The sequence below is a fragment of the Argentina anserina genome, chromosome 4 (genome assembly GCF_933775445.1).
Source record: "Argentina anserina chromosome 4, drPotAnse1.1, whole genome shotgun sequence".
In the NCBI taxonomy this organism is placed as follows: Eukaryota; Viridiplantae; Streptophyta; class Magnoliopsida; order Rosales; family Rosaceae; genus Argentina; species Argentina anserina.
Window position 1 is genome coordinate 16,052,351 of NC_065875.1, and position 23,873 is coordinate 16,076,223.

Sequence of the window (23,873 nt, forward strand, 5' to 3'; positions counted from 1 at the left end):
AGAAGACATGAAAAAGGCTAATAGTGCCCGATAATTTATATATATATCTTCAAAAGCAACAACTTTAAGAAAAACATACTTGTTGGTCTGCCAAATAGACCGCATATAAGTAAATTGCTCTGCAAATCGATCGTCATGCATGAAGTTGCTTGTTGAATTCCTTTTTCGATCTTCGTCCGATGACATAAAAATCTTGGGAGGATACGATCAAAATCATATGTAGATGATAAAAGTATCGTCCATCTCGGTATGAATGTCATCACCATAGTACGACGAGCAATGATTTTTCCTATATGAGCACGTGAAATATCGTTAGAAATAAAAACGTGCCAATGAACATTTAAATAATGAAATAGGAAAAAGGAAAAGGAAAAGAAAATATATGATGAAGCCCAAATGGCTATTGTGCCCGGCTGCAGATGTCGCGAGCGGGGCTGCAGATGTCGCGAGCGGGGCTGCAGAGGTCGCGAGCGGGGCTGCAAGTGTCGCGATCGGGGCTATATATAGTCATTACAAAACCACAATCTCGTAGGATTCGGAGTCCTAATCTATTACGGAGATGCTAATCTATCTTCTAACATGAAACCTATTAAGCTAAGACACACACAAAGGTAAAATAGTAATTTTTCCGGAACAGGTCTAAGGATATAGGCTTAATATATGGGCAGTAACTTGATAGACAATTTATAAGGGGTAATTTATAGGTTGCTAAATTAATTAGCAAAAGTGGAATCTTCCTCTTCTTGCCGGTTAGACCAGGTTGGTCCCACCTCATTATCAACATTCAATTTTAAAATCGAATTAACTTGATATCAACCGGGACATGGGTTTTGAGATCACTTCACTGTCTTTTTCGACCGTCTAAATCTCGCCTAGCTTTTATTTCAGAGTCGCCTAGTTTCATGTTTTTTATTGTGCTTTGTCCCACCTAGCCTCCATTTCACGGTATAGGCGTCCCGAGCCCTCCTCGCTTCCATTTCAAGGTCGCCAAGCGAAATTTTGTTTTCAACGAGAATGAATAAGTGGTATTTCTTATTTGTTATATTTTGATACGAATTTTTATTATATTAAAATTATAATATTATATATTTTTATTATTTATAAAATTATTCTCATAGGTATTTATGATTTTGAACTAAAATTTCGATTTTAGAATTTAGAGTATATAGTTTTAGAGTGTAGAGTTTAGGATATAGAGTTTTAGAATTTAAGGTATTAGAGTATAGGGTGTATGGCTTTATAAATAAACTTAAAATAGTCTTTGATAAAATAGTTTAAATATAATTTTTAAATTAAATCATGAGTATCAAATGATAATTAAAATTAAGAATCACTGGAAATTGTCACGTGATTCTTTAAAAAGACTGAAAAATTTCTCGTTGCTAAGCTTCATATTGTCTTTTTAAACTTAATTTCGCTAGCTACCTAGCTTCCTTTTCTCGACCGCCTAACTTTCATTTCAGAGTTACCTAACTTCATATTGTTTTTTTTTTGTGCTAATCGCAAAATCGCTTTCTATACGGACTCGGATCCTCTCGTGAGCAAGGAAAGCTCAGGTCCTTCCTGACCTTTGCACTACAACTCGCCAAGTGTCCATTGAATCTAATGGCTGCTATCTAATACTGTATTTATTTATTTTCTTTTAAACCTTAATCCAAGGATGGATATGGGATGCATTGCTCCCCTCTCTTCTGTTTATTCTGAATCAACCGAGTCTTGGATTTGCAAATCTATGTCCATTATCCCAACTGAACCGCTACCTCTCTTCTTCGATAAAAATGACTTCCGGGAACAATTACAGAAGAATGTAAATTAACTGATTTGGGTCGATCGATTGGTGCCATACTCTCTACTTCTGCGAAATTTTGTGAGGAGCCGATCGATCTCAGTGCCATACCCATTACCCATGGATCAAATCTACATACTGATCAACCCAATTATTAAGCTTTATAGTGATTAGGATACTATGGAGGGGAGTCGGCGAAACCTTGAGGTGCCTTAGAGGGGAGGTCGGACGTCGGACTCGGAGGGCAAGACTCACGCAGCTGCTTCTCTTCAACCTTAAAAGTTTAAATTCCAATACAGAGAGAAGAACAATGACTGAATGAAGGAAGATACCAAGGAGAAAAGGATTTTTAATCTACTAAAATTATTGCAGACCGTTGGATTTGAGAATTGAAACGTGTCTTAATCTCTATAAAAGGTCAGGAAGGACCTGAGCTTTCCTGGCTCAGGAGAGGATCCAAGTCCTTTCTATACATATGGTTTACTATGTTATGTATTTGTTTGTGCTTGAAGATACAGTGATAGACAGAATATCACATACACACATGAATTTAATTGTATGTTTCTAACGTCAATGATATTATCAGAATGCTCGTTGATGAGTTATCAATTGGGTTCAATTATGGATCATGAATCATCATAGGAATTCATATTCTTAGCCTCTCTATAAACCATCAAAGATAAGATTACCCAAGAATTCCATCAATTATAGGCTGCAGCTAATTATCACTTCCTATCTTAACAATTAAAATATATAATCATCTATGCTATGAAAGATGACATAAAGGGCTTTGGAGGAAAAGTAGAAGAAGAAGAAGAAGAACAAGAAAAAGAAGAGGAGGAGTTTGGCAGATTGATCAACGTGACACTCTAGTTCGTTATTACTATTGTGATGACTCACTAATGGACTAATTCCTCTGGCGGTTACGCACTTCATTTCTAAGAGGTTTGCTCGAAGCCAACTTAAACTGAGTTTGAAACCCTAATCTCACGTAAACCTTTTCTAATTAAGAATCAATTCCCAACACAGATACAAAAAAAGCCTACCAAATCATTATCCCACAGAAAATAAAAATCCAGTCCAACATCAGTCTCCCCCACGCGCTATAAAGCGGCGTCGCAGTAGGACCACCCTCCACAACAACCCCATGGCTGCTTAGCAAAATCTGACCTTCATAATAACCCTACGACTCGTCGTCTAAAAAACCCCCCCCCCACTTTACACACGTGGCGTGATATCAGTGCCCGCCCCCGCAGGCCAAGTTACGTCCCGTCTATTGTAGCAGGAATCTTACGTGGTACGTGCTCAGCTATTCCCCACGCGCCTCCGGTAGCGAGTGGGAAGTATCTCGTGTCGTAGCTCTTTAAACGGTCCAGAGCCCTCTCTCTCTCTCTCTCTACAACGACTTTGCTTTTTTCGCATATTGTTCTCTGTCTCTCTGAAATCAAAGCCTTCGTGGTCATGAAAGCTTAGCTAGCTTCTACAAACACCCAGGTAACTACTACAACTCTGTAAGTCTCTCTCTCTGTTGTGATTGACACACTCTCTGTCTTTGTGTATCTGTGTGCGCTTCACGTTTCATGTGGTTGGGTTAGTTATGTAATCTGTGAGTTGTACGATTGGTGCTGAGAGTCTGAAACTTGAAGACCCATTTCGGAGTGGTAGGTTGGAGTCTCTCACGTGGGTTGAATTCGGGTGCTTTCTAATGTAAAAGATGAATCTTTCTTGGTGTTGTGGTTCTTTGTTGTATGGGTTGTTGTTGGTTTACGATTCAATGCAGAGTTTTAGACGGTCATTGTGGAGTGAAAGAGTGGGATTTGGTGGGATCGTGTTTGGGTTCTTGTGATGGTTTCTTGAGGTTGGGTTTGAGCTTTGGGTGAGGTTGGTTGTGGTTGTGAAGTTGTGATTATGTTATGATGGATGGGTTCTGGGAGTGGCTTTATGCAGTGGGTTGTGTTGATTATAGTCTGGGATTCGAATAGGGATCTGGGGTCGACTGTTTTTGTCATAAGTTTGCTAAGCTGCTTCGTTTGAAGAAATGTATTTTTGTGGGATTTTTCATTTTTCTTTGAACTATACAATATCATACGGGAATGAATGAACTTTTCTTGTTCGTTACAGGGAATGAATGAACTTGAATGTCCTAGATTTTTTTTTCTTTGGTAAAAGAATTTAAATTAAATAAACGTAAGATTTTTTTTTGTCTATTTATTTATTTTGGTTATGTACTGCTTTTCTTGCATTTTTGTTCTTTGGGGTCATGTTTTTTTGCAAATTACAATATGTTGAAACTTGGACTTGCTTATAAAGTTTTTAACACAAAGAGTGGTGTCGGTTGCATGAGTTCTTCAATGTAAATTGCTGATTTACTAGGATAGGAATCAAGACTTTGCATCATTTGATTAAGATGAAGCTGCAATAATAATTGCATAGTGATTGGATTTACAGTAGATTTAAACTATGAATCAAGAGTTTCCTTGTATATTTAAGATGAAGCTGCAATAACTATTGATCGGAGGTGTCATGGATTGATAACTGAGGACAACTTTGTAGGATTGTAGTGAGCTTTCTGAGATCAGTACCGTTCATTGCTTAGCAAGCAATCTACATATTATATCTTATCTGTTTCGAGTTAGATATTAGCGTGGCACAAATGCTGTTTAAAAAGAGCAGCAAAATATATACATTTGGAATTTCCAATTGGCAATAGGATTTTGTAGCTTTTCAATATCTTGCTGGGGTGTTCATGCCTCATATATTGTTTGTGAATAGAAAAGTTAAGTTTGATTGTGAACTTGTCTCTTCTGATTCTTTAATAATATCACAGACCACTCTCCCTTGTCTGGCAGATGGATTCAGTTGAAGGAAATAACCATGGCGATTGTACTGAGGATGACTCTGCTGACCGTTCTTTTTCTCCAGAAGCTTCGGATAGAAATGGTGTGGATGGTGATCCTGAGATACTTCCTAGAGTAGGAGAAGAGTACCAAGTTGAACTTTCCCCTCTAATGGCTGTATCTGATTATCTTTGCTGTCTAGAGAATCAAACTGATGCAGAAAGCACAGACAGTAGTTCATACAGATTTCTGGTCGGGTTGCCAATTCCAGTTATGTGGATCAGTGAGGAAGTTATGTGTGAAAAAGATGAACCTTGTGCGGGTTATAAGAATGCAGTTGTCATGACCCATAAAAATGAGTCTTTAAAATCTGAATATGGCAGTAATTTGGTGGCGTCGGAAAGGAATAGCTCCAAATGCAAAGCTGAGCCCATGGATATTGATTCACATCAAGGAATAAGTTTCAATGAGTCTGCAAAGTTTAATGTGAAACAGGATATGATAATGCCTGAAAATCAAAATGGATGTCCAGTTCCTGGTACCTCAAGTATTAGTTGGAGTCACATAGAAGAAGCCAGTTTTCTTCTTGGTTTATATATCTTCGGGAAGGACCTTGTGCTGGTAATGAAATTCGTTGGTACTAAACAGATGGGTGATGTATTATCATTCTACTATGGGACCTTTTACGGGTCTAAAAGCTACAGCAGGTGGTCTGAATGCAAGAAAATGAGAAGCAGAAAATGTGTATTTGGACAAAGAATATTTACAGGATTCAGGCATCATGAGTTATTATCTCGTTTGCATCCTCATGTGTCAGAAGAGTGCCAAAGTACTTTACTTGAGGTAATTACATTCAACCATAAACTTATATCTTATCGGAGATTCAGAATACTATAATTCAAATTCTAAGTGCTATCTGCTGACATTGATAATTATCATTTGATTAGTTTGGCACTTGAAGTTACATGTTCATTATCTATAGCAATTATCTCCTCTGGTCTCATAGATAAATGATTCCTGTACTTGTCTGCATTTGAGTTTCTTTATCTTGGAGCTCCTAGTCATCTGCTTTTGCTACACAAAACTTTAGATTCAGTATGAAGACTTAGTCTTATGAACAGCAAAGGATGCGAAATATCAATACAATTGTGGGCATAACTGCAAATACAGTTGATAAATAGTTGTATAGATCGTTGCCTCCTTAAACTGAGTTTGGTGGTTCTTGTTCTCATCAAAAGTCATGTAAATCATGCTCAGAGCTATTTAAAAAATTTGTTAAAATCAATTATTCGAAGAAATAACTCATGGTTTGCCAACACACCTTTAACAGTAATAAATTAGATTGTAGTCGTAAACATAATGTTAATGCAGAAGAAAGTCATCTAGTGCTGAAATGTTGGGGAGAAGGCATGTGTGCTGAATGTATTTGCTACAATCGTTTTCTGTTCCTAAATTGGTTCATACCAGAATATAGTTCCTTAGTTTTGTTGGATGAATTTCCAGGTCTCAAAGACATTCGGGGAAGGAAAGATATTACTAGAAGAATATGTATTCATTCTAAAATCTAAAGTTGGATTGGATGCTCTTGTGGAAGCAGTGGCAATTGGTAAAGGGAGGAAAGATCTCACAGGCATTTCCATGGAGACCCCAAAGTCCAATCAGGTTGTTAGTCGCAGAGAAATACCAGTTGGGAAAGCATGCTCTGCTCTCTCGCCCTTGGAAATAGTTGGCTTTCTGACAGGGAATTTCCGGCTCAGTAAAGCTCGCTCAAATGACCTCTTCTGGGAAGCTGTTTGGCCACGTTTGCTTGCTAGAGGGTGGCATTCTGAGCAGCCAAGACAGGATCGCTTTGCTACTGCTTCCAAGAATTCATTGGTTTTTCTTCTTCCTGGGATTAAGAAATTTTCCAGAAGGAAACTGGTGAAGGGCAGTCACTATTTTGACTCGGTAAGTGACGTGCTCAGCAAAGTTGCTTCTGACCCAGAGCTCCTTGAGCTTGAGACTGGAGCAGATAAAGGTTCCACGAGCAAGGATGAAAATGGGTGGGCAAATGACACAAAGCCTGAGCAACGTCACTGTTATTTGAAACCTCGTACCCCTACTCGTGGCACAGACACTATGATGAAGTTCACTGTTGTGGACACGAGTCTGGCCTATGGGAAAACATGCAAGGTTAGGGAACTGAGACGCTTACCAGTTGAGTTGAATACCTCCATCTCCATCTCAAGTAGTGATTCTGAAAATGGGGATGATGCTTCTGATGAATTGCCAGAGATATCTAACTCTGTGGATACCTCGTGTTCCCATAGAAATGAGGTCAATGTTTCCAAGAACGTAAACACCAGTTTGGGTAGAAAAGAAATAAGAGATGTCAAATATACTGATTATGATGCTTCAGAGTGGGGGCATCAAGATTTTGGTCGACATGAGACTAATGTGGATAAAAAGCTTCGAAAGGAGCAGATCATTGATATTTGCGATTACATGGTGCCTAGAAGAGAAATGAAATTCGAAAGGAGCCAGAAAGTGGTACACAAAAATAAAAATGGTAAGGTTCCTGTTTCAAAAAAACGTCAGCAGTTAGCTACTTGTAGTAGCAAAAAGAGCAGCAGTAGCAGCAGCCACATCTCGCCAGGTCCCATGTTACAACAAGAGGCCTGCAACTTTGGACACAATTCTGAAGTTGGCGAGAAAAACCACTCTGCAGTGGAACCATCGCCTGGGAGGTTATCATCCAACATTACTACATCTAGAGGAGGTAGCCCAGTGATTAGTAGTGAAGCTGTTCCTAGTAGCAACAATGTGAGTGCAGGAAAACCTCATCATTGGCCTCAATTTGACCTGAACGAGGAACCGAGTTGTCTAGATGATGAAAGTGATGAGCCTATGATGGAAAGACAACATGATGGAACAACCCAGGAACCAGGTTGTTTAAAATCAGTGGAAACCTCTGAATGCATGGCTGCTTTCGAGCAACAGCCTGCAGGTAATACCCGGAGACAGAGCACAAGAAATCGTCCGCTGACTGCTAAGGTACTGGAAGCTTTTGCTTGTGGATTTTTAGACACAAAGCAAACGCGAAAGAGTAGGGATGAATTTCCTCGGGAAAAATCCAAATCCAGACGCTCTCATGCTAGGGTGCGAGTTCCAGACAGTTTTGATACTAGTGTCGTGGATTGTAATATGCAGGAAACCAGCACTGCTGTCTACAGTAATAATGCTGATGGATACAGTGAGCTTGACATGGTTTCCCAACTGGGTTAGGCGCTGATTAGTCTACTTGTGACTAGAGCTAGGAGCTTCTGGATGTTAACAGAGAGCACTGCTTTCGCCTGCTAAACCCAAGATATACAGAAAAGTTAGTAGCAGCCACTTCATTCTTGTGCATTGTATATGTCATGGATGCAAACTTCACATAAGTGGGGGCGGAGGTTGGAGTAGCGGCTTTGCAAGAGGCCAACCACATCGGCCAAAGCACCTCTGGCGATGCGGAAGTGAGATGACAGTACAAAGTTACTCATCATTCAAATCTCAGCTTAACAGCAATTGATAGATTATAGAAGTTTTAGTCTGTCTTTGTAAAACTTGTTTTTGAAGTGGTGGTGTTCTAGGTATTAATTGTAGTACCGACTTATATTGTGAAAGGAAGTGTGGGAGCTGTTGCATTGAATTTCTGCACAGTTGATACACTTGGATAAGTATAACCGTGTAATTCGTTTTACATCTGTATCATGCCATTTTAGCTGATTATGTTTCAACTGAAGCCAAGAGTTTCAAGTTGTCTTGTTAGTTGTCATAGTTTAGTGCCTTACTGCCTTTCTGGTTATAAATAATGTCTCACAGCATGTGCTTTTCTAGTAGTGTTCATGTCCTAATTTGTTCTCTATGCGCAGAAAAATTGTAGAGAAGCTCAGTCATAATTCTATAATCATTTTTGTTTTGGTCTTCTAATCTAATGCACTACCTCATGTATTAGTGATGTTCATTATTTGTTAGTTCTTTAGTTTAATTTGCAATTCTGCATCATCCATTGTCGATTAGTATACCTCATATTATCGGAATGTGTTACTTCAATGTCATGAATGATAAGAAAAACAAAATTTTAAAATTATATGTGCGCTACTTCAATTTCATTTACACTACTTGAGCATTACAATGCGTTACAAAATCATCACGAGAAATTTTCTGCGACTCATGACATGAGAATCAATAATTCAGGTCAACCTCACGCAAGTATCAAGAAAGAAAGAAAAAAGGTTACTAAATTGTCAATAACCTTTTTATAAAGTGGGATTTTACATTGCTACCTTAACTTTTCTTATTTGAAATCATTACAATAGCTGCGGTAACTGTGAGCCTACAACACTACAACATGCATCTACATTTCAACCAAAAACCCTAATAACATCCAAGTTGTTAGGTCTTGCCTAAAACAAGAGGTACCAAATAGCAAATAGATACACCCAAGAAGCCCATAGTTAATGCTGCTAAATCCCATGCAAACCATCTCTTTTCCTCTTTCTATATTTACCTCAACAGAAATTAAATCAAATTAAACTAGAAATTGCCAATTTCGTGTATGAGAATATGACAAGTAAATACTAACACAAGCTGAGACGTGTGCCCTTAAGGCAACCACCACGCGCACACCCACGCCCACCGCCCCCACCTTCTTCTTCTTCTTCCTCCTCCTCTCTCCCACTTCCCATTCCAAATTCCCAAACCCCTAAATGGGCCAGGCACTTCGCCGAGCTGCCGGGAAAGCCCGACCCGGTCCCACCACTACGTCGTCAACACCCAAGACCGTCGTCAATCAGCGGGAACCGGCTCCTGAGATTACCAAACCCGCCGAGGGTTTAGGTTCTGGTACGTAAAGCTCTCGCCTTTAGTCACTTTCAGCTCACCCACATTTCTCAAATTTCAATTCAATCTGATTAAAACGCCGTCGTCTTTTTGATGCTGGGGTTCAGATGGTGGTGGTGCAAATGCGGAGAATCTGCTTGAAGAGCGCGACCCCAAGTTCGATTCGATGCTGAATCAGATGGTCGGGAGGATCAGATCAAAGCCCGGCGGAAAACCGGAAATGGGTGAGGTCAGTATGACTTGCTCTTGTCAAATTGTGTTGCTGTGTTGTGTAAAATGTGGCAATGTGAGTTGTGAAATATGTGAAACAGGCACATGTGGTGGACAAGTACAATAGGCCGCTACCGAAGCTGAGGGATACGAAGCCGGATTCCGGGAGGTTTGAGGAGAGAGCTGCTCCTCCGGGGACACTGAACGTGGCGCAGCTGCGGCACATTATACTACTGCATCAGGGCAAGGCTGAGGATCACAATGGCCCCATGGAGGTGCAAACAATAGCTGAGAAATTTCAGGTCGATGTCGCCGAGGTTAGGAGGATTGTGCAGTTTGTGTCACTGCCTCCTGAGGATACCAGTAAACAGAAGAAGAATCCTTGAAAGGCTGAGTTATATGGTTTGCTGTTGTGAATTACTGACTTTCTGTTATGAATAAGAATTTGAGGATATAGAGACACTCATAGAAAGTGTTCGAGAATTCTGTATTTTCCACAGTATCTGAAAAATGTAGGATTTTTGTAGCTAATGCTTGGTTTCCAAGTCAGGCAAAAAGTTGTAACCCTGTCGAGGCTCTTGATTTGAACACAAGATATGATATTCACTTTCTTTATGTGAAAGTGAAAGTGAAACTACTGAGTCCTTTCCCTGGGATTAGTTCATGTTCTTAAAACTCCTAGTGATGATAGGAAAGTACTTGATATTTTCTACGCGTACATTGTTTGCTATTTCAATCTAGATAACAGCTGTCTGAAGGCAGATAGGATGCAACTGTAGTAACCACATCTTTCTGGAGAGCTAAATTTCAATTACGAGTCCAAATGTTGTTACAAAAATTTAAGATGGTTTACATCTCAACCACTTTACTATCTGCTCACAATCTTAAGAGCCTGTAGAGGTATCACTAAACAATGTGCCCTTTTCCTTTCCTTCAAGAAGAGGGTCTTGACGTCTTGTAACATTTCAGATGACAAAAGAATCAAATGATCCAAAATTAATATTTGCTGAGTAGAGCGTGGTTAGAATCAAGTTAATCTAGACTCTAACCAGTCTGATGTATATTCATAAGCCACAAATGTCACTGCACCAGCAGGAGCAGCTTTGACCGTTGATGGGACTATTCCCTTATAAAGACCAGCCCAGCCTTCTTTATGCATTATTCGTCGCAACGCATCAACCATATTGCTGTAAGCATGGTGCTCGACTCGTGCTCCATATCTCGGGTGCCTTTGTAGTCCTTCAATCTACAACAACCCAAAGAAAAAAAATGAAGTTCTATATACCCATCTTCGTTGCATCATCATTGTAATTCCAGATGAATGATTGTAGTACAAAGTTCAGGATGACAAGAGATCTACCTGGAATCTCTTCTTGACCACATCAAGTGGATGACAGACAAGTTTGGCACAGGTCCCGGAAGCCAGACCACAGAGGAAAAGCTGAAAGCTTGTGAGACTATTCTCCGTACCGTATAAGTTTGCACTAGACGATCTAAACTGGTTCAACATCTACAATGAACACAATAGGATATTATGAGGCCTAATTTGACTTCCTCTTGTTAAATTGTTTGTACAAAACACAACGAAAAACAATGACTTGCAACAGAATCTCCACAATCAAAGAAATCCCTCTTCACAAAACAAATAGGAGTCTTACTATTCATTTCACTGAAGTAATATATTTCATTCACACAATAAAACAGTCCATTGGTGTTTCAACTAGCCACTTAGATCACATGACAATCAGTTTGAGTGTACATTTGCACAAAGCTATTTATCAAGCTAAATTATAAACCTTTCAGGTGGAGGTTTTCAAGAGGGGAAAGAAATGAAAAAAAAAACTGATTTGAAAGACTTGTCACAGGAAAGGATGGTGCAATACAAAAAGCAAATTTATTGTAATCTTACCATGGTCCAGCGCTTAAATGTGTCATAGGTACCAAATTGCAAGCCTGCATAGGGAACAATCTCTACCAGTGTTGGTGACAGTCCAGCATACAATCCTCGAAATCCACGTGTTTTAACTATATCGACAAATGCAGCCCTCATAGTTGGATACACCTATTGAAGAAAAATATCAGTAAGGCACTCTACAAGGCCAAAGAACTCATGAAAGAACTGGGACTTTGTGGACATAAATTATCTAAATGACGTCATGCAGTATGAATTTACATGTACACATGATTGCGTTGACCATTTAAAATGCATGCTTCACATATCCAGTTGGTAGTCTGCAATTAGCCACACACTCCCAAATGAACCTCAAAAGCAAACAAAATAAAAAGAATAGCTACAGACACTAGCTTCGTTGTTTGCTACCAAGCCCTGGAAGACATCACAGCCTGCCAGAAGCTCACCTCTTATCTTAAAAAGTGCGTTTTTTGGAACATGTCTTTCGCAAATCAAAATACAGTCAGGCACCAGAATGTGAACCCAGGCTGACTGCAGCTAACCAAGTTGTCCAAAGCAGACTCTCAAGTCTCAAGAGCTTGCAATGCCAAAGAACTCCAGTATAATTAACAAAAAAGCTACAATACCAAATTTGCAACCTTTGATCACTTCACTATATTACCACAGCATACAAGAGTAACCAACAATACTCAAACTTAAGAAATCCTTTAACCTAACCCTAACATAAAACTCATTTAAGGTGAGATGCATAACTTCGTATTTTAAAGAATTGCAGGAAATAGAACACTTTCAACCTTGACGAAAGAAGTCCATGTTCCAGTATTCCACTTGTTAGGTTAAACCATGTACACCTAATACGATTCCATGGAAATTGCATGTATGAAGTTCTATACCTTAGGTTCCCCCTGTGAAGCTAGCAAGGTCCTAAGAAGATCAAATGGATATGACCCAACAGTAGCTGCACAACCTGCTACCGCTCCACTGACGTAGGACAAATAAGGACTTAAATGAACATGATCCTCTGCACCACAAAATCAAAGATCAATAAATATACAGGAAGGGGAAACATAGGACACAGTTATATTCACACAAAGTGATAATAGCTTCTCAAAGCTCTATAGCACATGTGTGAACCATAATCAAACATAGAGGCAGTATTAGAAGAACCTTTTGAATGAAACATTAGCATGATGTGCTAGTGCAGATTGTGATGGTGAAGTGAAAAGTTCACATAACAGATCATCAAACACTATGGAACAGCATGTTAAGAAAGAATATACTATAAAACCATCCCTCATAAACGATACTGCCTACTATTGAAAATTACCTGTCTTGGAAGAACCGGCCGCAAATGTCTTCAATTTGTGCAGTACAGTAAACTGAATCGCGGTATACGGCATAACCATAAGTAGAGCTGGAACATTGCCTCGCCAGAACCCCTGTCACAGGCACGAAAATTTTGAGAAACCATAACAATCTTTGAAAATGCTCATTCATAACAATGCCATAATGAGTTTGTTTTGATAATATCAGTTGAGAACCACCTACCGGCAAGCCTTCCTCTCGCAAAATATCCCTCGTGGCCTGAAACATCCCGGTATATTTCGACGGCCCGGTCAAATTCCGACGCACCAAAGCCCATGTAGATGTCGGCTCCAGCTGAACCTGTTAAACCAAACCAAACCAAACCAAGCCAAACACAAATTCCTTTACTTCATCAGCACAATAACCAAAAATCCTTCCTTTTTTAACTTTAATTCATACTTAAATTAATCCGTGTTTATACAACTATTCATAACTTCTAAACACAAAAGGTTCGTGATTTTCAATCCCAAATTTTCAATCCTAAGATATGGAGATAGCATTGGACCTGGAATCGAATCTTGATGACGTCGAGCGGCGAGGTGACGGTCCGGGAGATCCCGCCGGCGACTAACCCGGCGGTGGCGTCAATGACGGCCCGCTTGAGCTGGCCGGGCTCTTCCATTTACCCCCCAGCGGCGGAAACAGCTAGGGTATTCGACCTATGACAAGGAGCCGCATTCAGACAAGAGAGGGTATCAGAAATTGACGTAATCAGTGACGAAATCTGAGGGGGAGGGATTTTAGGGTTGCAGAGAGAAAGGGGAAAGTTGGGAGAGGGCGGTAGAGAGGGGCAAAAGTGGAAATGGGGAGAGTCGCCGTCATTGTTTTGCCGCCTTATTGGATATTATAGAGGCGGATTTGGGTGACGGAGTATTTGCCTCTCTTTTTTTGTTTCCACAACTTACACGATTTTTCTGTTTCCACAACTTACACGATTTTTCTGTTTCCGTCCGTCCATAGTGGAATGGACCGAATGGTCCAAATTTTATATGAAAATTCGAGCAGTAACATATACAGAGTATATCGCAACAAAACGCTTGTTCAACGAATTTATGTTCGATCACTATTTAATGTAAATCTAAGAATTAGGAGAATTTTTTAAAATTGAGTTATTTTGTTTTCAATCATTGAATTTACATTCAATGGTGGTTGAGCATGAATTCCATAGTCAGTAGCTAACCGAGTGAACGGGACTGTTACTGTCAATACAGTAATGATAAGGATCAACTATATATATATATATTGTATAATAGTAGAATTGATTGTAGCACCTTGAAAGTTTGAATACCTTATATACACATAAGGTATTTAAGCCCGTTTGAGTCTAGTTTCTAAGTTAGAGAGCTATATAGTTATATAGATAACTCTTATTGTCTATCATGTGTTATCTTTTTATCTTTGTACGCATGGGTACTTTAACTCTACAAACAAAAGGTAGGTACACACGATGTTGGCATGTATTATCGCTGTTGGAGTGGGAGTGTGACCAAACCTACGTAATGTACATTCATATGTTATAAGGAACCATGTGATAGATATGCCAAACACACCACATATAGAATACAAACCAACCAAATGTGTTTTAGATATTACTAGGTTTGTCGATCTTTCCATTAAGTTAGACGTCAGTAGATATCACAAGGGAAAGAAATGTTAGTTCTCTGGGAAATCTAGAACAAACATTCTACTGTGTTTGGAAGTTTCATAACGACTCTTCTACGTAGGACATAGAATAGTACGCCAGACAACAGCTTTACTCGTGTGAAAATCACTTAAACTTGGTTTAGAGGTTTTGTAGTTTCCAGTTTCCACACTTTTCTCACATTATGTTGGATTAATATGATATATCGATCAGTAATCCATGATCCAGAAGTTGATCAAAAATACTGGGGTTTGTTGAACAGTGGAAGCCATTTTAATTCAAAAGAGGAAAGTGTAAGTTTCATCTTTTTATTTTTTTGTGTGGTAGCCAGTATTTTATTCCCTAAATAAGTAAATATACGTAAGCAGGCTATATATACGCGGGTTTTATCTCTCACAGTAGTAGTGTAATAGTAACCACAATTTCGTTGTTTTTTGATAAGCATAATCCATCTCTTTGATGTATTAACAATGATGATTTCTTTCTCAATACAAGAAAGTCGATCACTTAAAGCTTGATTCGTAAACCCAAAATTGAAAAATTGGTCAATTATGTTGTAAAGAAAATGAAATTGGTCTACTTATTTAATTGACAATCCCTTTTATATAGGGGTCATGTTTACAATATAAGTAAATGGTAATCTCGTTCAATCATTTACTTTAACGAAGACACACTAATTGTGTTTTTCTTTCAATTGATACACTAATGGTATCTTCCCATGGCCCTTCGCCTCTGAAAGCGTCCTTCCTTCTCCCCATGTGCCGAGTTAAAGATAAAATTGCATAAAGAGTGTTGCCTCATTAAAACCTTGTCAAGTAACAAAAACTCAATGGGAGAAATAAAACCTTGGTCAAAGGGGAAAAGAACATAACGTACATATTACATTTGAGAATAACATATATGTGCTAGACTCCCCATGATGTATGCACCTCGTCCTGATTTTTATATTAATCATGGAGCCTTGATAACTTTTGCATATTTACTTTATATATATCTGACGACGACGTGGATATTGTTCTGTCATCTTATTGCATAATCATTTTATATAGGAAGAGTATTACAATGGTGATTACATCGCACATTATGATGACAATAATGACTAATCATTACACAATGACTATTGAATGTTAATCATGTAATTTACCTCTCGTCTGTTACATTGATGAAGACACATGACGTGTTTTTCCTTCAACACTCCCCCTTATGCCGAGTAAACTGTAAAATAGGACATAATGTGTTGTCTGATTAAAAACCTTGCCAAGTAACAAAACTCAGTGTGAGAAGACAAAACATAGTGTCATGCGACTGCATCTACCAACATATCTGCCACGGGCATGGGATAGACATCTTTCGGTGTTGTAGTATTAAGATTCATGTAGTTGACGCAAACGCGAATTTTGCCATTCTTCTTCCACACTGGTACTATGTTAGACAACCACTAAGAATATTTAACTGGTCGGATAATACCAGCTTGAAACATGTTTTGAACCTCTTTCTTGACTACCGCTGCTGTGTCTGCACTCATTCGCCGTAGACTTTGTTGTACAGGCTTGTAACCTTCCATTATGGGCAAGCGATGGCAAACCAAATCTGGAGACAAGCCCGGCATGTCCTCAAACTTCTCAGCAAAACAATCGCGGAACTCTTGCAACAACTCTATTAAACGTTGTCTCAGTTCCTCATCCAAGTGTTTACTTATTCCAACCTCCATGGGCTCTTCTGCAATCCCAAGATTAATCTTCTCCACTGGATCTTTCACTTTAGGTGGGGTGTCATCCAAAGCTGCAGGTTCTGGTTGAATAAACTCCTCCTCCCCTTGAATCTTAGTCAAATCATCCTCAATGCATTCTACTAGCGCGACTGCCCCCAAAGCCTCATGTTCCTCTCTGTAAATAGATAAGCGTTGGAGAAATGACACATAGGCTTGTTCTTGCTCTTTGGCAAGTGATGTACTCATGGATGATTATTTTTTGTTTTCACGATGAAGCCAGGTCTGTTTATATCTGATTTGACATGTACTAAACCCCATCGTGTCAATTTTGTAGAAGTCACCCCAACTGGACGACCCTTGGTGCCGATTCCAGCAACTCCTAAAGGCCTCATGTCCCCATAATAGTACTCAGCATCCAAGATGCAGGAAGCGACTGAGTATGGTTTATCATCTGCTTTTACTAGTTCTGCCTTATCAGTTGCGGGATTCCACATCAACATTTCTTGGTGTAAAGTAGAAGGGATGCAATAAGCTCTGTGTATCCAATCCCTGCCAAGTATGATGCTGTATGGAGCTGTGCAGTCTGTAACAAAGAACGTCTGGAACAGCTCGGAAGGTCCTATCTTGACTTTGAGGATCAAAACTCCCAAGGTTTTAGTTAAGTTGCCAGCAAAACTCCTGACCTTAAGATTGCTACTGAGAACCTTTTCCTTTGCAATGTCAAGTGCTTTGACTATCTTCACTGTAATAATGCTAACCGCTGCACCGCCATCGACGAGAATCTTGTTCACTTTCTTACCCTCCATCTCAGCTGATATGTATAAAGGTTTAATGTGCTGAGTCATGGTCGTTGTAGGCTTTGTGAACATCATAAAGAATCTTTGGAGCTCTATCATCATGTGAGATTTATCAGCTTCCTATTTCCTCGTGTCTTTCTCAACAGTTGGCACCTCTGTAGATGACAACTATGCGACTGTACCCACCTCCTGGGCAGGTGTCTCACCTCCAATGAATAGATGAGATGTCATTGGCCTTGGAAGACCGTACTTCGAGGACAAGGTGAATACCATGTTACAACTAGGAACAGCATTTGGCCCTGGTATTCCTTCCTCGATGTTATCTTCATGACAAAGGCTAAACATGTTGCAGTATGGGGTAGCTGCTATTTCTTCATAATAACCTTCCTCAAACTCTTCCTCTTGATCAGAAAGTTCTAACTCTTGCTCATTACAGCCTGGTTCTTCCATATTGTCGTCCGGAATTGACCCAGTTGGCGCTCGCGAGAGGAACTTGCTCCTGAGATACTCCGTTAGCAATTATTCTTGATGGGCCTCTGGAAGAATAACTACTACCACAACCTCGCCTATCTCTAAAACCACAAGTGTTGGTTCTTTTACTATTGGAATCACTGGTATTGGTTCTTTGATCTTCAGCTTCAATTCAAACTTTGGCTTTATTTTCTCTGGAACTGGTTCTTGGTGGCTTGGCCTACTTACAGACCTCTTTGGAACCCATTTAGCTTGTGCAGGTTGTGTAACACTACTTTGCTGTTATTTCTGCTGAATAGAAACACTATGTATGTGTTGTCTATTTGCTGCCCTGCCATCAGTAGATGCGTAAGACAACCTATCATGGATTGAAACTTTTTGCTTAAGAGCAGTTTTAATTGGTCGTTCAATTCGATCATGAACGCTTTTCCTGGGGTATGGCTCCTTCTTGTAATTATCATTCCGACGAATGTGAACGTATGGCCTTATAGTAAGCTTTTCAACTGTCTCTCGCAGCAGCCAAGGTGGCTGTTCCAGCTGGTCGCGAGAGAGTTCTCCTCTGTTATACGCCTCTAACATTCTTTTGGCCCTTCACCATCTCTTCTGTACGTTCCTCTTCTGAGTCTTTGTAGCTTCCATAGCTCTTCCATGCTCTTGAACATACCAAACATCTGGTTTTAACGACCTCGGTACAGGCGGTATGTATGGCCGCTGCAGCGCCTCGCGCGTAGCTTGAGTTTCCGGCGCATTTGCCCCAACTTGCTGCTTCCCAGGCACATTCGCGACTCCACCAAGACCTGAGCTTGGCCTCTTTAGCGCTTGAGCGTAAGTATCTGTCTGAACTCTAGCTTTCTTGGGGTTCTCCCTCTGGTATCGATTCGTCGGCGAGCGACGCCTTCGATGTCTTCTTGCTTCCTCATGTCTACTAGAATTTTTACAGCTTATGGAACACTCTTTCTTGCATCTATTGCAAAGGACATAAGTTCTTGCCTTTGCTACTTTCTGTTCCTTGCTCTGGACTACACCATTCTGTTTACCCTGCTCAGATTGCTCGGTTCCTGCAACCTCTTTCGCCATGGACACTTCCTTCACTGTTGTCTTCATGCCCGGCTCGGGCTCTAAGGCAAAAGACAACACTCCCTCATCTAACCATTGTTGTACCTGGTCCTTGAGCTGTATACAAATACGAGTATCATTAGTCCAAACGTTGTGAAACTTACAATACCGTTTACCTTTAACTTTTTCCACAGTCAGGAACTCAGTCCATGGCACAATGGTTTCACCCTCAGCAATAAGCTTGTCCAAGATCTCATGAGCCAAGGAAGCATCATAAGTGTATTCAACAAACTTGGAAGGGCGGTGAGCCTTCAAAAGTGTTGTCAATGGTGTAACTTCCACCACGGACACTGTAGGGAAGGGATCAATATCGACCCATGTTGCAGCTCTTTCAGTATCTACCCCAAGCATGCCTTTGTTAATCCAGGTTTGCAGCTAATCCTTGAGCTTAACACAGTCGGCTATTTGGTGATTGAACAAGTTGTGAAACTTGCAGTACTTTTTCCCTTATATCTGTGATGCAGCTACATTGCAGTTTTCCACTCGCGAACAGTTCATCTAAAATCTTTGGAGCCTTGTGAGCATTGTAGGTATACGACTCGTACTCATGCTTGGTGAATGCTGCTGTAGAAATCTTGACATGGTCTCTAGACATCTTCAAAGCCTTGTACTTCAATGCTTGTCTTCCGGCTATCTCCACTGCCGCTACCTCATCATCTACCTCCTCAACCCACTGCTCTTCGTATGGATATGGTGTGTAGAAAGGATCTACATGCGAGTAGATAGTGGAAACCCTCTTAGTTCTAGATGAAACTGCATAGCGTGGTTTCAAAGTACCAGGGTGACAGGACACAGATGGACCTTTTGGAACTGTGGCACTGTCCTCCATCTCCCTGAGGAACACTTGGTAGCTTCCCACCTTGTTCATTAAGTCTGCCATGCTAGAAAAGTAGGCATCATGATGTTTGGCCCGCTGACGGGTTTCCAAACCCTTTATAGCAATTCGAATGGCATCTTGTTCCACGAGTGGTGTTCTGCACTTTACTTGCTGAACCTTAAACCTCTTTAGGAACTCCACTGCCGACTCCATTGGTTGTTGATACATGGAAGTCAAAGATGACAAATCCTCCTCAGGCTCAACACTTCCAAAAGTCGTTTTAAACATTATCTCGAGTATGGACCAATCTGAAATGGATCTTGGAGCTAACTTAGAGAACCAAGATAGCGCCGGTCCCGACAGAGATGAACCAAAAGCCCTCATCTTGAAGACTGGATCAGATGCATATGGCCCGCAATCACTGTGAAAACGATAGATGTGCTCAGCTGCATTCTCGGACCCCTCTCCTGAGAAAGTCTGGAACTTGATTGGTCGATAACCCAAGGGCCAAGGACATGCTGTCACCCATTCTGGGAATGGACTTGTATAGGATATGTTCACGGCAGCATGACCATGAATGGTCCTCACACTCTATTGGATTATCTTCTGAACCTGCTCTTTGGTAAGGGTCTGACCCTCTTCTACTTCTTTCTCAGGCTCTTCTCGATGCTCATCTTGACGCTCGCGACGGAACTGGTCCTGACGCTCTTGTCTCCCACTTGGTTGAAGAAGTGTCACTGCCCTCTTAAGTGCCTCAAACTCGGGTGTGTTCGAACGTCTTGAACTTCCAAATGTGAACTTTCCCTTTTTAGCATTCGTCTTCTTCTTCCTTGCGGGTTTGATAGGCTCTGCATCTGACTTGTCAGCCTCATCATCTTTGGCCTCATCCTCTTCACCGTCGTCGTCGTCACCGGCGTTAACCTTCTTGTTGGACTTAGCCTTTTTGGTGGCCTTAGGCTTGTCATGATTTTGTTTCTCATAAAACTCAGTGACAGTCCGTTGTATTCCCAAGGCTTCTTCAATTTGCTTGAACCGCTCGTCTTGGCCTTCAAACTCTAAACGAGCATTGTTCGCGTGCTCGTTAGCACTCAGAACCAGCTTCTTCAATCTATCGTTGGTCTCAGCCAGATGCTGACCTTGTGTCGACTGTAGTTGCGGCACATTATCCAACGTTCTCTCGATCGCAGTCATTCTCTCGCCGAATGACTCCTCCAATGACTTGACTACTTTGTCAACTCCTTGAAAGCTGTTTGCATGTCTTCCGATGTCGCTATCAGTCCAAATTTTAGTAATGCTTCAACCGTTGTTAAACCTCTGCAAGTCGCTGTGTTGTGAGGAACACAATGCGAGTGCCCTGGTTTCGAGGAATGAGGATATCCTCTTGCGTAAGGATTCTGGCTTGCTATCTTTACACGGTCCCACTGGGCGTGCCAAATGTTCGAGTTGGGAAAAAGATTTCCTCAGGGAACAATAAGCAAGCCCCGGTTTTGAACCCTAGATGGTTCTAACCTTCGTTCTCTGTTGTTGCTTGGCGTGCCAGTACCTTTGAGTTAGGTACAACTCTTGCTTGTTGATGATGATTTCACTCACGTACTGTCTTCTTCTCAAACGATTGTTCCGCAGTTGCTGATAAACCGCTGAAACTCGAATGACCTATACACAACCGGAGTTGCTAGGTACCTTTCACACCACCTCAAGTAGATGACCGATCTTACTTTAGACCGCTTGGGGAAAAGCAAAGCTTATAATGTGTCGTTGATAGCGGGACTCTCCTGCTATAGGGAATTACTGAATAGTGCAGACTTTTGTGTTTGCTAGAAGGTAGGCTAGCGAATCGATGGACTTGACTCTAGTTGCCGAAGTTAATCGGACTTGTTGCTACATGCAGCGCGAGGCATACATCTGGGTAGCTCCGCTCCGATGGGAGACTTGGTTGCCGAAGCTAATCGGACTTTTGCTCCGTGGGGAGACTTGACTATGCGGTTGCGCGATAGTTTGTTTGACGTTGTGTGTGTGTATTATTTTACACATTCGACCCCTTTATATAGAGAACACATATTGTTCTTTTTTGCGGATCAAGTCCTGAGAACCTCTTAGTTGATTCGGATTTACCTTCTTTATTCAACTCAGATTTTATACAGCATCAGTCCCCGAAATCTATTCCAATAAGGAATATAATCTTGCTCTTTGATAGATTTTCCCCAAATAACCGGTCCACGAGCCTACAGAATCTAAATAATACATGAGTATTATTTTAGGCCCAAACATTCCTTGATCTCTTTTGAACCTAAAAAGACCTCCTGCCAAATCTATACTTGCAAAACTTTGCAAAGAACTTGGTAATATAGGTGTATGGTTAGAAGGAGGCTGAATAACACGAGTACAAGGGCCATCTTCATGCGTGATGACTTTGCAATTAGGGCAAAAGCTCCATAAGATTTTCAAAGGTAAAGCCATTCTCGGCCTCTACACCTGGAACAATCTTTAGTTTTTTCTTTTCAAAGAAAGTCCGGGTGAGAGAACAAGCAACCCTAACTCTAATAACCCCATAAGCCTCAAAAGTATGTTCATCTAGTTATCAAAGAACCAACAACAGAGGTAACATTAATGATTACCTTCTTCTCTTCTAGCTCTGGAGGAATATTTGTGATGCCAACCCAAAATACAGAGAGTTCATGTGAACTAATTCCGGACCTTGAAGACCATCATACTCTTTAAAGAACACAGGGACCTTCAAATAGTACTAGAGACCTCCCCATAACACCTTATTGGGATCACACGCTAGGTCAAATTTTGAAAAAAAAAAAACATATTATTTAGTTGAGATAGCACCTTGAATCTGTGTTTGAGCGTCCAAATCCTATGAAATTGGGATTGCAAGTCACCAATCGTATATGGTTTGGTGGTGAGAGTCTTGATAATGAGGTAAAATTTGAAATTGGTGCGCGCTTTGATTTCTATGTTCATATGCGAGATATCGATTACATCATCCTCATCACCCCTTGCTCTCGCAGCAAAGCTTGTTGTCACGGTGTCAAGGGTGGATGACATGATTGCTTGAGGATGGAGACTCACGGCATCACCCATGAAATGAATTGTGATTTGACAATCCTTAATTAATTAATAATATTAGAATATGTTTGTAGACACAAGAAATTTAATGAAGTAAATCATTTTTATTAAATGATTAAATCGACCAAGAACCCGACAAAATTGCACACGTGGCCAAAAATTAACAAAGTTGGTGCGGATCAGAATAAAACTCGTGTCAGCACATAAACAAATGATCGTAATCGAAGCTACGTGATTCCGAATTGCATCAGAAAATTGAATGTCATTGACGATCGAAATGGTAATCGGACATTTGATTAAAGTAATAAATTTCTTTACGGTTATAATTAAATCAATTATTTGAATCTGTTTAATTTAGTTATTCTCATAACTAATTTTAAATTAATCAGAAAATATATATGGATTTAATTATGCAACTAAAGAAATATTATTATTTTAGTGTCATTAAAGTATGCTATAAAATAGAGTATTCTTGACACTATAAATACCCCTTTCAACATAAAGAAAGGGGGATTTTTACATTGGAGAAGAAGAGAGCAATATCACTCTCGAGAAATCCCGAAGTCTCCCAAATCCACGAAGAATCATCAAGCTACCAAATCGCTCGTTCTTCATCAAATCTAAATCTAAACTCAAGTCCACGAAGAATCATCAAGCGGCCAAATCGTTCGTTCTTCATCAAATCCAAATCCAAATCCAAACTCAAGTCCACGAAGAATCATCAAGCGGCCAAATCGCTCGTTCTTCATCAAATCCAAATCCAAACTCAAGTCCACGAAGAATCATCAAGCGGCCAAATCGCTCGTTCTTCATCAAATTCAAATCCAAACTCAAGTTCACGAAGAATCATCAAGCGGCCAAATCGCTCATTCTTCATCAATTCCAAATCCAAATCAAACTCAAATTCTCAAGATCAAGTGCACGTCATCCTTGAGCTAAGTCATATACGGAGATAGAATCAGAGGACTTCACAAAGATTGTAACCCCGCGCTTGATATTCAATAAATTACATTTTATTTGTACACGTGTCTGCACTCTTATTTGTTTTCAGATTCGCGTTCTACAATGTTATAATCCAGTAATATATAAGTTCATAATCGAAAACTATTTGCCATTACGGTGGTTTATGTGATACGTTTTGAATTGTATCAGAAAATTGAATGTCATTGACGATCGAAATGGTAATCGGACATTTGATTAAAGTAATAAATTTCTTTACGGTTATAATTAAATCAATTATTTGAATCTGTTTAATTTAGTTATTCTCATAACTA

The 23,873-nt window shown here is 40.1% G+C and overlaps 3 protein-coding genes across 5 annotated transcripts; 2 read left to right on the forward strand and 1 right to left on the reverse strand.

Annotated features, from left to right (window-relative positions):
- The first annotated feature begins 3,188 nt into the window (after nt 1-3,188).
- LOC126791711 (uncharacterized) lies at nt 3,189-8,523 on the forward strand. 3 transcript variants are annotated; one of them, XM_050518173.1, is made up of 3 exons: nt 3,189-3,280; nt 4,636-5,466; nt 6,127-8,522. In XM_050518173.1, exons 2-3 carry the CDS (start codon nt 4,636-4,638, stop codon nt 7,885-7,887), a joined length of 2,592 nt encoding a protein of 863 aa, XP_050374130.1. In that variant the 5' UTR covers nt 3,189-3,280; the 3' UTR covers nt 7,888-8,522. The 3 variants fall into 3 exon arrangements, with proteins under 3 accessions (XP_050374130.1, XP_050374131.1, XP_050374132.1); XM_050518174.1 differs by having other exon boundaries at nt 3,210-3,280; nt 4,614-5,466; nt 6,127-8,523; XM_050518175.1 differs by having other exon boundaries at nt 3,221-3,297; nt 6,127-8,523.
- A 702-nt stretch (nt 8,524-9,225) lies between these two features.
- Nucleotides 9,226-10,318, forward strand: LOC126791716 (uncharacterized). The gene is made up of 3 exons (XM_050518181.1): nt 9,226-9,489; nt 9,594-9,715; nt 9,798-10,318. Exons 1-3 carry the CDS (start codon nt 9,354-9,356, stop codon nt 10,080-10,082), a joined length of 543 nt encoding a protein of 180 aa, XP_050374138.1. The 5' UTR covers nt 9,226-9,353; the 3' UTR covers nt 10,083-10,318.
- A 362-nt stretch (nt 10,319-10,680) lies between these two features.
- Nucleotides 10,681-13,889, reverse strand: LOC126791713 (mitochondrial thiamine diphosphate carrier 2-like). The gene is made up of 7 exons (XM_050518177.1): nt 13,479-13,889; nt 13,157-13,273; nt 12,936-13,047; nt 12,502-12,629; nt 11,606-11,758; nt 11,057-11,206; nt 10,681-10,942 (listed from the first exon to the last, which is right to left on the reverse strand). Exons 1-7 carry the CDS (start codon nt 13,593-13,595, stop codon nt 10,724-10,726), a joined length of 996 nt encoding a protein of 331 aa, XP_050374134.1. The 5' UTR covers nt 13,596-13,889; the 3' UTR covers nt 10,681-10,723.
- Nucleotides 13,890-23,873: the final 9,984 nt, after the last annotated feature.

Coding starts and splice junctions, on each gene's coding strand:
- LOC126791713 (XM_050518177.1), bottom strand. CDS start 13,595: ATGGAAGAGCCCGGCCAGCTCAAGCGGGCCGTCATTGACGCCACCGCC. Junction 13,274..13,478: donor TCATCAAGATTCGATTCCAG/GTCCAATGCTAT, acceptor TTGGTTTAACAG/GTTCAGCTGGAGCCGACATC. Junction 13,048..13,156: donor TGCGAGAGGAAGGCTTGCCG/GTAGGTGGTTCT, acceptor TGCCTGTGACAG/GGGTTCTGGCGAGGCAATGT.
- LOC126791716 (XM_050518181.1), top strand. CDS start 9,354: ATGGGCCAGGCACTTCGCCGAGCTGCCGGGAAAGCCCGACCCGGTCCC. Junction 9,490..9,593: donor CGCCGAGGGTTTAGGTTCTG/GTACGTAAAGCT, acceptor GCTGGGGTTCAG/ATGGTGGTGGTGCAAATGCG. Junction 9,716..9,797: donor GAAAACCGGAAATGGGTGAG/GTCAGTATGACT, acceptor TATGTGAAACAG/GCACATGTGGTGGACAAGTA.
- LOC126791711 (XM_050518173.1), top strand. CDS start 4,636: ATGGATTCAGTTGAAGGAAATAACCATGGCGATTGTACTGAGGATGAC. Junction 5,467..6,126: donor GCCAAAGTACTTTACTTGAG/GTAATTACATTC, acceptor ATGAATTTCCAG/GTCTCAAAGACATTCGGGGA.